Source organism: Coregonus clupeaformis, chromosome 34 (assembly GCF_020615455.1).
Source record: "Coregonus clupeaformis isolate EN_2021a chromosome 34, ASM2061545v1, whole genome shotgun sequence".
Classification (NCBI taxonomy): Eukaryota; Metazoa; Chordata; class Actinopteri; order Salmoniformes; family Salmonidae; genus Coregonus; species Coregonus clupeaformis.
The window spans coordinates 31,980,331-31,993,971 of NC_059225.1; the positions used below are offsets into that span (position 1 = coordinate 31,980,331).

The window sequence follows — 13,641 nt, forward strand, 5'->3', positions numbered from 1 at the left end:
GCTCACCTGAGGTAGAGTATCTCATGATAAGCTGTAGACCATACTATTTACCAAGAGAGTAATAATCTATATTTTTCGTAGCTGTCTATTTACCACCACAAACCGGTGATGGCACTAAGACCGCACTCAATGAGCTGTATAAAGCCATAAGCAAACAGGAAAACGCTCATCCAGTGGCGGCGCTCCTAGTGGCCGTTATACCTAATTTCTACCAGCATGTTAAATGTGCAACCAAAGGAAAGAAAACTCTAGACCACCTTTACTCCACACACAGAGACGCATACAAAGCTCTCCCTCGCCCTCCATTTGGCAAATCTGACCATAACTCTGTCCTCCTGATTCCTGTTTACAAGCAAAAACTAAAGCAGGAAGCACCAGTGACTCGGTCAATAAAGAAGTGGTCAGATAACGCAGATGCTAAGCTACAGGACTGTTTTGCTAGCACAGACTGGAATATGTTCCGCGATTCTTCCGATGGCATTGAGGAGTACACCACATCAGTCACTGGCTTCATCAATAAGTGCATCGATTAAGTCGTCCCCACAGTGACTGTACGTACATACCCCAACCAGAAGCCATGGATTACAGGCAACATCTGCACTGAGCTAAAGGGTAGAGCTGCTGCTTTCAAAGAGCGGGACGCTTATAAGAAATCCCGCTATGCCCTCCAACGAACCATCAAACAGGCAAAGCGTCAATACAGGACTAAGATTGAATCGTACTACACCGGCTCCAACGATCATCGGATGTAGCAGGGCTTGCAAACTATTACAGACTACAAAGGGAAGCACAGCCACGAGCTGCCCAGTGACATCAGCCTACCAGACGAGCTAAATTACTTCTATGCTCGCTTCGAGGCAAGCAACACTGAAGCATGCATGAGAGCAAGATGTATCCAAGATGGCGTAGTAGTGCAGTTCTGTTTTTGTCGTGTGTCTGTAAATAGCCTGTAAATACCCTGTTTTTTTGTATTTTTCGTACATATTTCCCTATCAGACTTTTCATCCTTCTACAAAATATACTTTCCTGCAAACCGCCTCACTCAATGTGGAACGGATTCTATTATTGACTTACCTTTATCTAGAATCTCCAGTTGAAACTAGCTAGCCAGCTAACTAGCTACTTGCTATTAGCCACAGTTAGCGGTATTTCACCCAGAACATTGGATATTATTATTATAATTTTTTTGTTGTTGTATATTTTATTTTATTTTATTTATTTATTAATTTTTTCCTGCGGGATTAATTTTAATCACTGGACATTAATCACCGGATCGCAACTAGCTAGCCGCAACCGAATGGATGTTGCTGTCTGGCTAATCACCACTGCCCCCGATGCAAGCACCAGTTAGCCTCGAGCTAGCCTAGATCCAGGCTCATATCTACCTCTAGGTGTACCGGACGGGAGTAGCCAGCTAACTAGCTACTTGCTAACAGCTACCGTTAGCGGTTTTTCACCATTGTCCGTGGCCTGCACCACTCACCAGCCAGCTCAAGTCTGGACTATTATTCGGCCAGTCTGCACAGCGCGTTATCGACCCAGAACATATCAGTTTTTCTGCCGGAATCACTGAATCACTGGACCTTTAACTCCGGATTCATCGCTACCAGCTAGCTGCAACAAAATGGACGCTGTGGTCTGGCTAATCATCCTGAGCTAGGCCCATCTCCTGGCTATCTACCTCTCTGTCAACCGGACGGGACCACCTAGTGTTGACACGGAGCCCCGCCGATCCTACACGACTGGTCTGCCGACGAAATCGTCTGATGTGGTTACGACGTCGACCACGAAGATTCCATCTGCTAGCCCCGGCCCGCTAGCAAACGCTAGCCGTGGCCTCTTACTCGCTAGTGCTTTAGCAGCCTCCGAACTATCCTATTGCTGTTCACCGGACCTTATGATAACTCAGCTATACAGCTGATGTCTGCTGGACTGTTCCTTTTTACGGTACTACATCCTGTTTATGTTTAGCCTCAGCCCAAACATGGTTAGCTTATTGTTGTTTCGGTTATTTCTAATTGTACTATTTCCCCCAGCCCAGCTAAACCTGCCTTAGATAGCTCCTTTGTCCCACCCCCCATACACGCCGAGACCGACTCAATTGGTGCCTCCAGAGATGCTATCTCTTTCATTGTTACCCAACGCTTAGGTTTACCTCCACTTTACTCATATCCTTCCATATCCTTGTCTGTACATAATGCCCTGAATTTTTTCTACAAACGACCACCCCTCATCACTGTCAAACGCTCCCTAAAACACTTTAGCGAGCAGGCCTTCCTAATTGACCTGGCCCAGGTATCCTGGATGGATATAGATCTCATTCCGTCAGTAGAGGATGCCTGGTTGTTCCTTAAAAGTAATTTCCTCTCAATCTTAAATAAACGTGCCCCATTCAAAAAATACAGAACTAAGAACCGATATAGCCCCTGGTTCTCCTCAGACTTGACTGCCCTTGACCAGCACAAAAACATCCTGTGGCGTACTGCATTAGCATCAAAAAGCCCCCGCGATATGCAACTTTTCAGGGAAGTTAGGAACCAATATACACAAGCAGTCAGGAAAGCAAAGGCTAACTTTTTCAAACAGAAATTTGCATCCTGTAGCACTAACTCCAAAAAGTTTTGGGACACTGTAAAGTCCATGGAGAATAAGAGCACTTCCTCCCAGTTGCCTACTGCACTGAGGCTAGGAAACACTATCACCACCGATAAATCTACAATAATCGAGAATTTCAACAAGCATTTTGCTACAGCTGGCCATGCTTTCCATCTGGCTACCACTACCCCGGCCACCAACTCTGCACCCTCCGCTGCAACTTGCCCATGCCCCCCCCCCGCTTCTCCTTCACACAAATTCAGACAGCTGATGTTCTGAAAGAGCTGCAAAATCTGGACCCCTACAAATCAGCTGGGCTAGACAATCTGGAACCTTTCTTTCTAAAACTAGCCGCCGAAATTGTCGCAACCCCTATTACTAGTCTGTTCAACCTCTCTTTTATAACGTCTGAGATCCCCAGAGATTGGAAAGCTGCCGCGGTCATCCCCCTCTTCAAAGGGGGTGACACTCTAGATCCAAACTGCTACAGACCTATATCCATCCTGCCCTGCCTTTCGAAAGTATTTGAAAGCCAAGTTAACAAACAGATCACCGACCATTTCGAATACCACCGTACCTTCTCCGCTATGCAATCCGGTTTCCGAGCTGGTCATGGGTGCACTTCAGCCACACTCAAGGTCCTAAACGATATTATAACCGCGATTGATAATAGACAGTACTGTGCAGCCGTCTTCATCGACCTGGCCAAGGCTTTCGACTCTGTCAACCACCGCATTCTTATTGGCAGACTAAATAGCCTTGGTTTCTCAAATGACTGCCTCGCCTGGTTCACCAACTACTTCTCAGATAGAGTTCAGTGTGTCAAATCGGGAGGGCCTGTTGTCTGGACCTATGGCAGTCTCTATGGGGGTGCCACAGGGTTCAATTCTTGGGCCGACACTTTTCTCCGTGTATATCAATGATGTCGCTCTTGCTGCTGGTGACTCTTAGATCCACCTCTACGCAGACGACACCATTTTGTATACATCTGGCCCTTCATTGGACACTGTGTTAACAAACCTCCAAACGAGCTTCAATGCCATACAACACTCCTTCAGTAGCCTCCAACTGCTCTTAAACACTAGTAAAACTAAATGCATGCTTTTCAATCGAACGCTGCTGGCACCCGCCCACCCGACTAGAATCACCACTCTCGACGGGTCTGACCCGTCTGACAACTACAAATACCTAGGTGTCTGGTTAGACTGTAAACTCTCCTTCCAGACTCACATTAAGAATCTCCAATCCAAAGTTAAATCTAGAATCGGCTTCCTATTTCGCAACAAAGCCTCCTTCACTCATGCTGCCAAACATGCCCTCGTAAAACTGACTATCCTACCGATCCTTGACTTCGGCGATGTCATTTACAAAATAGCCTCCAATCCAGCAAACTGGATGTAGTCTATCACAGTGCCATCCGTTTTGTCTCCAAAGCCCCATACACTACCCACCACTGTGACCTGTACGCTCTTGTTGGCTGGTCCTCACTACATGTTCGTCGTCAAACCCACTGGCTCCAGGCCATCTATAAATCACTGCTAGGCAAATCCCGCCTTATCTTAGCTCATTGGTCACCATAGCAGCACCCACCCGTAGTCTGCGCTCCAGCAGGTATATCTCACCGGTCATTCCCAAAGCCAACACCTCCTTTGGCCGCCATTCCTTCCAGTTCTCTGCTGCCAATGACTGGAACGAATTGCAAAAATCTCTGAAGCTGGAGACTCTTATCTCCCTCACTAACTTTAAGCATCAGTTGTCAGAGCACTTTACCGATCACTGCACCTGTACACAGCCCATCTGAAATTAGCCCACCCAACTACCTCATCCCTATATTGTTATTTATTTTGCTCTTTTGCACCCCAGTATCTCTATTTGCACATAATCTCTTGCACATCTAGCATTCCAGTGTTAATACTATTGTAATTATTTTGCACTATAGCCTATTTATTGCCTTACCTCCATAACTTGCTACATTTGCACCACTGTATATATATTTTCTGTTGTATTTTTGACTTTATGTTTCTTTTACCCCATATGTAACTCTGTGTTGTTTTTATCGCACTGCTTTGCTTTATCTTGGCCAGGTCGCAGTTGTAAATGAGAACTTGTTCTCAACTGGCTTACCTGGTTAAATAAAGGTGAAATAAAAAAACAAAAATAAAAAGAGCATCAGCTGTTCCGGACGACTGTGTGATCATGCTCTCCGTAACCGATGTGAGTAAGACCTTTAAACAGGTCAACATTCACAAGGGCCAGATGGATTACCAGGACGTGTACTCTGAGCATGCGCTGACCAACTGGCAAGTGTCTTCACTGACATTTTCAACCTGTCCCTGACTGAGTCTGTAATACCAACATGTTTCAAGCAGACCACCATAGTCCCTGTTCCAAAGGAACCCTATGGTAACCTGCCTAAATGACTACCGACCCGTAGCACTCACATCTGTGGCCATGAAGTGCTTTGAAAAGCTGGTCATGGCTCACATCAACACCATTATCCCAGAAACCCTGGACCCACAAAATGTGCATTCTGCCCCAACAGATCCGCAGATGATGTAATCTATATTGCACTCCACACTGCCCTTTCCCACCTGGACAAAAGGAACACCTATGTGAGAATGCTATTCATTGACTACAGCTCAGCGTTCAACACCAGAGTGCCATCAAAGCTCATCACTAAGCTAAGGACCCTGGGACTAAACACCTCCCTCTGCAACTGGATCCTGGACTACCTGACGGGCCGCCCCCAGGTGGTAAGGGTAGGTAACAACACATCTGCCACGCTGAATCTCAACATGGGGGCCCCTCAGGGGTACGTGCTCAGTCCCCTCCTGCACTCCCTGCTCACTCATGACTGCATGGCCATGCACGACTCCAACACCATCATTAAGTTTGCAGACGAAACAACAGTGGTAGGCCTGATCACTGACAACAATGAGACAGGGAGGAGGTCAGAGACCTGGCTGTGTGGTGCCAGGATAACAACCTCTCCCTCAACGTGATCAAGAGAAAGGAGATAATTCTGGAGTACAGGGAAAAAAAGAGGACCGAGCACGCCCCCATTCTCATCGACGGGGATGTAGTGGAACAGGTTGAGAGCTTCAAGTTCCTTGGTGTCCACATCACCAACAAACTATCATGGTCCAAACATACCGAGACAGTCGTGTAGAGGGCACGACAAAGCCTATTCCCCCTCAGGACACTAAAAAGATTTGGCATGGGTCCTCATATCCTCAAAAAGTTATACAGCTGCACCATCGAGAGCATCCTGACTGGTTGCATCACTGCCTGGTATGGCAACTGCTCTGCCTCCAACCACAAGGCACAACAGAGGGTAGTGCGTGGGGCCCAGTACATCACTGGGGCCAAGCTTCCTGCCATCCAGGACCTCTATACCAGGCGGTGTCAGAGGAAGGCCCTAAAAATGGTCAAAGACTCCAGCCACCCTAGTCATAGACTGTTCTCTCTGCTACCACACGGCAAGCGGTACCGGAGCGCCAAGTCTAGGTCCTAATGGCTTCTTAACAGCTTCTACCTGCAAGCCATAAGACTCCTGAACAGCTAATCAAATGGCTACCCAGACTATTTGCATTGTTCCCCCATTCCCTCTTTTACACTGCTGCCACTCTCTGTTTATTATCTATGCATAGTCACTTTAACTCTACCTACATGTTCAATTACCTCAATTACCTCGACTAACCGGTGCCCCCGCACATTGACTCTGTACCAGTACCCCCTGTATATAGCCTCCCTACTGTTATTTTACTGCTGCTCTTTAATTATTTGTTATTTAAATTTTTTAGTCATCTATTTTTTACTTAACACCAATTTTTCTTAAAACTGCATTGTTGGTAAAGGGCTTGTAAGTAAGCATTTCACTGTAAGGTTGTATTCGGCGCATGTGACAAATAACATTTGATTTGATTTGATTTGGTTCAGATAGTTCTGAGAGATTCCAAATCGATAGGAGTAAATTATGACTGTCTGAGATGGGCCTGTCTGGAGTCACTGTCTGAGAGCATATCTGTCTGTGAGAGTGAATGGATGAGAAAGAAAGACAAAGTATGGAATGCAAGAATATTAACAACATTTTATAGGTCGCTTTAGTGCTCTTTAGCCAACGAAGGAACACAGTCACCACATCAGTGTCCAGATCATTCTCTCTGTCTCTCCCCCATCCTTCTTTCTCTATCCCATCCCTTTGTTTCGCCATGGGTGTATGATTCTCCCTAACCAGTGCAGGAAAGACTTGTGTATCCTGAATGTGGCTCCATGAGAGCATCAGCCGCAGCTTCTTACTCGTGTTGGTCTATACTCTCAGTGGGACCTGTCTGCTCCCTGGAAAGAGAAAGGCATACGTAAGCCACGCTACAATGTTTCTCTCTGAGCCGGAGATGTGAAATGAAGATGTTGTCCTGGTTTTAAAATGTAATGTTTCATGATTTTTATCTCCTTCTTCCTTCTGTTCTCTCCCTCCGTCTCTTTTCTCTCAGGTCTGCAAGAATGTTTTACAATGTTGAACTTCAGGTCTGTAGCCATGTCCCTGGGGGACTTCCATAAGTACTTTCCCTTCCCATACAGAGGTGGTTGACCGGATGCCGTCACAGGGTCACCCGTTCAGGTCAGGTTAAGTGTGTGTGGGTAATGCCATCACAGGTCAATCCTGTATGCTAGTTTCAGAGACTCATAGTCTGACTACGCAAAACTGATGTTTTGTGAAAACGGTTGATTTAAAATGTGTTTTAAGATGTGGTGATTACAGTGGTTATTACTGGTAATTACACTGAGGGTTTGACTATGAACCGGCCAGTTGAAACATTGGTCATCTAGGATCTTTGTTATGTTACAGGGTTATCCTCATTTCACTGAATAATATTTACTGATAACATTACTCATAGGGAAAGTGACAATGGGGGCATGGTTGTGCAATATTTTTGTAATGCAATGAACATCATTAGAATATAGCCATCTCCAAACTACCTGAATAGAACCAACGTGCAATCAAACTGTATTACAGGCCAAAAGCATGCAAATTAAAAGCGAAAGGAAAAGACAGGGAAGGAGAGAAAATGAACATATCCCTCTCCCTCTACTCCCTATATAGCCCAAACAAACCTCTCAAAGGCAGAAAGTGTGGTAAGCACATTTAAGACATTCCTTCACAACAATAATGTGTCATCAAAACCATAGGCTCTTAACAGAGAGAGCGCAATATGGGGACTGTGGTGTGTTACTGCAACACCCCAACTTCAGTAACAGAAGAACCACATCAAAGTGCATTCCACTCCTTCATAGTGTTGCCTAACATGACATAGCACCGGCAGATAATTAATGACACAGCTTAATTAATTGGGATCAGTGGGAAAGTTCCAGTGGCATATCATGTCTCATTCAATGTCAATGTCATTCGATATTGAATTAACTTATTTTCCCACCTCACCAAGCATGGGGCTGGGACACTCATAAACTTTACGTGGTTGGTGAGGATAGGAAGAGGGTGAGTCAGAGGGGTGAGGCTGGGTAGGGGGAGGGTTGTGTGAGGTGCGTCCCATGCCAGCCAAACCCATTGGAGCGAAACCACCAGTACGGCTGGTTATGCTGCTGCTGTTGACACAGCTGGGCCCAGGCCTGACTCCAGCACCACACCGCACCGCTCTCCTGGAATATACCTGGCTGTGCAGACCGGGAGTGAAACCATAACAAGTGCAGGAAACTGATCAGCACACTCTGGGTTTAACGCCGTCCGCAGAATGCCTGGCCTGTCTCCCCAAACCCAGATGTGTGGGAGAAGCAGAAGAAGTCTGCATCTAAATGGCACCCTATTCCCTTTATAGTGTACTATATAGGGAATAGGGTGCCATTTGGGACTCAACTGAAGAGAAACCCTCAAACCTATTCCTCAAACCTCAAGCCCCAGATCTCAGGAGTCCACCCACCATGACAACAATTACTTCTCTACATGTGCTCCTCTGACTGTTCCAAGCCTCTACCTGGACTGTAGACACACATGAAAGCCCTCCAATGAAAAGTAATACTGAGCTCACTCATCCACATTACTAGTTGGCAGCAGAAGATATGAAGGTAATGATGCCCAGGTTGGTGGTTGAAGTCCAAGATGGATGACGGCTCCTCAGGCCCATGACAGATCCTCCTTTATCCCAGCTTTAAAAGGGGCTGTGGGGGTTTGGCCGAATAGCAGAGTCCACTTTTTTTCCTCCTTCTAATGGCCTTCCTATGTTAACCCCCCCGAAAAAAAAAACATGTCAGAAATCTTGAGGACTGGGGAGGTAATTTTGAGTTGGCTTCAAATTGGCAGAGGAGAGACTGATGGGAATACCATATGAATTCACTCAGCCCATATGTGCTGGGGTGTGTGTGAGAGAGAGAGAGAGAGAGAGAGCGAGAGAGAGAGAGAGAGAGAGAGAGAGAGAGAGAGAGAGAGAGAGAGAGAGAGAGAGAGAGAGAGAGAGAGAGAGAGAGAGAGAGAGAGAGAAAGATGGTAAAAGGAGAAACAGTGAAACAGGACTATATCTGTTGAATATGTATCTGTGCGTAAACCAAAGGCCATATCCGCTCAGCTTCTTCTGACGCTCAGCGAGAAAGAGACAGAGAGAGAGTTAAATGGTTATCCGGGTGACTCCGCACATATGTCACCAATTGGGTCAAGACTCCACCAAAAGCACATAAACACATTTCAACATGTGGTCACAAAGTGTTAGTGGGACATGTGTGTTGATATTACAACTTCTAGCGTTTAATACCACGATCCCAAGGTCTTCGTGCTGGAAAGAACGCCTGAGGTAAGCCTGAGTTCACTCTGCTCTCTCTCACTCTGAAATACAGCCATCTTGTCCTGCGAGAGTTGGGATACACTGAGAAAAAGTGTTTGGCTCGATGCTCTGCGAATTCTCTACCTGCCTTACGGATCAGCCTGCTTTTCATAAGAACACTGGAACTACTAGCGCCAGCCACAGTCCCAAAATGTCTGGAATTCCCTAAGCGAGGTTAAACGGAAGGAGATACTGGAGGAGGAACATCTGATAAACAACTTGAGAACAGAAGAACTTTCATAACCATCCCTTTCATTTTCAGTAAGACATCGTATTTTAAAATAACCCCTAAAACTGCCACATCTACATGACACTAATAGTCAAGATCAGGATTGTCCTAAAATAACGTTACCAAAATTTTCCATATTTACAGTAACACCACCCCTCATCCCCACCTCTGGCCCTATGATTTTGAGGACAATGTCCCTAGTATCACCAGTACAGCAGTGACAGTTTAGACAGTATAGAATCATAGCTGAAAACACAAAAGTCTGTGTCTTTCGGCCAAACACCGGGGTAAAGTCTTATAGTAAAACGCCCTATGCTGGTTGAGACACCTCGACACCCCTCTCCATTGAGCCTCTATGGCGGCATCTCTACACAGGGGGCACTGGTTCCATGTAGCAGTGAACAACATTTTCATTAAAACACATTGCGCTACGGGGCCTTAATAATACAGTAGGCATAAAGAAAAATAAATGGTTCATAGTTTAAAGGTTACAAACGTTGCACTTAAAAAAACGAGGCTATTCACTTTGTCATGATCCTCACGCAGATAGTTCTCTTGCACAATAACAACTCCAGAGTGAGGAGGCGGGGCCTATAAGAGCAGGCCAACAGCTGCCGTTGTCTGCGTTTGAAATAGAACCCTATTCCCTATAAAGTGCACTACTTTTGACCAGGGCCAGGGCAGACATAGTCCTCCCAGGGCCAAGAACAGAACCCCCTCCCTGGCTAGGCTGCACAGAGTTCAGCAGCTCCTCTCCTCCGCCAGGCTCTTCTCTGTTCTTACGCTTGCCTTCCACATGTTAATAAACAAAGCTGGCCTTGACGGTTTGGCCTTGTTCCCTTAGAACTCTAATCTAGTCCGGATGTGTCCAAAATGGCACCCTATTCACTTTCATAAGGCTCCGGTGAAAGGGAGTGCACTATATAAGGAATAGGGTGCCATTTGGGACGCAGGCCATGAGTGGAGGGCTGGCGGCTCGCCGCGCAGGGCGCTCACACGAAGACAAACAGGATGCTTCCTCTCGGGTGACACTGTGATGATAGAGATTGTGGTAAAGCACAGTTTGAGTTTGTCTCCGCTGGTGCTGGGGTAAACATCGGGGACCACTCCCTCCATCCCTTCATCCCTCCATCCCTCCATCCCTCCATCCTCACTGATGGACTGAGTCATTCTGGATTGGAGAAACTCTCCAGAGAGAGAGAAAGTGACAGAGAGGCTCCCAAATCCCTCCTTGGATCAACAGTACAATGGTGCAGTACTCTCTCTCTCTCGTTCTCTCTCTCTCCATCCCAGGAGATGTGTTTCTCTCTCTCTCTCCATCCCAGGAGGTGTGTTTCTCTCTCTCTCTCCATCCCAGGAGGTGTGTTTCTCTCTCTCTCTCCATCCCAGGAGATGTGTTTCTCTCTCTCTCTCCATCCCAGGAGGTGTGTTTCTCTCTCTCTCTCCATCCCAGGAGGTGTGTTTATCTCTCTCTCCATCCCAGGAGGTGTGTTTCTCTCTCTCTCTCTCCATCCCAGGAGGTGTGTTTCTCTCTCTCTCCATCCCAGGAGGTGTGTTTCTCTCTCTCTCTCTCTCCATCCCAGGAGGTGTGTTTCTCTCTCTCTCTCCATCCCAGGAGGTGTGTTTATCTCTCTCTCTATCCCAGGAGGTGTCTCTCTCTCTCTCCATCCCAGGAGGTGTGTTTCTCTCTCTCTCCATCCCAGGAGGTGTGTTTCTCTCTCTCTCTATCCCAGGAGGTGTCTCTCTCTCTCTCTCCATCCCAGGAGGTGTGTTTCTCTCTCTCTCTCCATCCCAGGAGGTGTGTTTCTCTCTCTCTCTATCCCAGGAGGTGTCTCTCTCTCTCTCTCCATCCCAGGAGGTGTGTTTCTCTCTCTCTCTCCATCCCAGGAGGTGTGTTTCTCTCTCTCTCCATCCCAGGAGGTGTGTTTCTGTCTTTCCCTTTTCTTCTCTTTCACTCTCTCTCTTTGTCTGTGTGTTTATGTGAGTTTGAGAGTGTGATGTGTGCACATACATGTGTGTGTGTGTGTGTGTGTGTATGCATATCTATCAGTGAATGAGTGTATGTGTTTATGAACTGGTGACCTCCTGACCCCACCAAACTGTGAGTGCTGCTTTTGGACCGGTGGTACGGGCTAAACCGCACAGGCTGTCACCCAGAATAAGCTGTTATGTTTAACCCTGCACGGTCCCAAAGGCAGTGGGGAGACACGGCTCATACTGCCTTGTGTCTATCCTGACATGTACACACATGACTACGTCCCAAATGGGACCCTACATTATTCCCTATATAATGGCACTACTTTTGATCAGGGCCCATAGAGAATATGGTCCATTTAGGACGCATGGAAAGTATCACTTGATTGTGATGAGGAAGATTGATATTTATCTCAGTTGGGAGTAAAGAGAGTAAAGAGAGTTGTGTTGTACTCACCGAACCGCTTGTATCCAAAAGACTGTACTTCCTCCTCGTCTGCAAAATCGTCTGTAGGAATGACAACAGATACACATACAGTTGAAGTTGGAAGTTTACATACACCTTAGCCAAATACATTTAAACTAAGTTTTTCACAATTCCTGACATTTAATCCTAGTAAGAATTCCCTGTTTTAGGTCAGTTAGGATTACCACTTTATTTTAAGAATGTGAAATGTCAGAATAATAGTAGAGATAATGATATATTTCAGCTTTTAGTTATTTCATCACATTCCCAGTGGGTCAGAAGTTTACATACACTCAATTTGTATTTGGTAGCATTGCCTTTAAATTGTTTAACTTGGGTCAAATATTTTGGGTAGCCTTCCACAAGCTTCCCACAATAAGTTGGGTGAATTTTGGCCCATTCCTCCTGACAGAGCTGGTGTAACTGAGTCAGGTTTATAGACCTTGCTTGCACACGCTTTTTCAGTTCTGCCCACACATTTTCTATAGGATTGAGGTCAGGGCTTCGTGATGGCCACTCCAATACCTTTACTTTTTGTCCTTAAGCCATTTTGCCACAACTTTGGAAGTATGCTTGGGGTCATTGTCCATTTGGAAGACCCATTTGCGACCAAGCTTTAACTTCCTGACTGATGTCTTGAGATGTTGCTTCAATATATCCACGTAATTTCCCTTCCTCATAATGCCATCTATTTTGTGAAGTGCACCAGTCCCTCCTGCAGCAAAGCTGCCACCCCCGTGCTTCACGGTTGGGATGGTGTTCTTCGGCTTGCAAGCGTCCCCCTTTTTCCTCCAAACATAACAATGGTCATTATGGCCAAACAGTTCTATTTTTGTTGCATCAGACCAGAAGAAAAGTACGATCTTTGTCCCCATGTGCAGTTGCAAAACGTAGTCTGGCTTTTTATGGCGGTTTTGGAGCAGTGGCTTCTTCCTTGCTGAGCGGCCTTTCAGGTTATGTCGATATAGCACTCGTTTTACTCTGGATATAGATACTTTTGTACCTGTTTCCTCCAGCATCTTCACAAGGTCCTTTGCTGTTGTTTTGAGATTGATTTGCACCAACGTACGTTCATCTCTGGAGAAAGAACGCGTCTCCTTCCTGAGCGGTATGACGGCTGCGTGGTCCCATGGTGTTTATACTTGCGTACTATTGTTTGTACAGATGAACGTGGTACCTTCAGGCGTTTGGAAATTGCTCCCAAGGATGAACCAGACTTGCGGAGGTCTACACATTTTTTTCTGAGGTCTTGGCTGATTTCTTTTGATTTTCCCATGATGTCAAGCAAAGAGCCACTGCGTTTGAAGGTAGGCCTTGAAATACATCCACAGGTACACCTCCAATTGACTCAAATTATGTCAATTAGCCTATCAGTAGCTTCTAAAGCCATGACATCATTTTCTGGAATTTTCCAAGCTGTTTAAAGGCACAGTCAACTTAGTGTATGTAAACTTCTGACCCACTGGAATTATGATACCGTGAATTATAATTATATCTGTAAACAATTGTTGGAAAAATGTATTGTGTCATGCACAATGTAGATGTCC

At 46.0% G+C, this 13,641-nt stretch overlaps 1 protein-coding gene across 1 annotated transcript in view; it reads right to left on the reverse strand.

Moving 5' to 3' along the window:
• Positions 1–13,641, reverse strand: part of LOC121550013 (collectin-12) — a 67,336-nt gene that overhangs the window by 46,171 nt on the left and 7,524 nt on the right. The window contains exon 2 of the mRNA XM_041862065.1: positions 12,086–12,136. Coding sequence (XP_041717999.1) covers positions 12,086–12,136 — 51 coding nt within the window. The remainder of the gene's footprint in view (positions 1–12,085; positions 12,137–13,641) is intronic.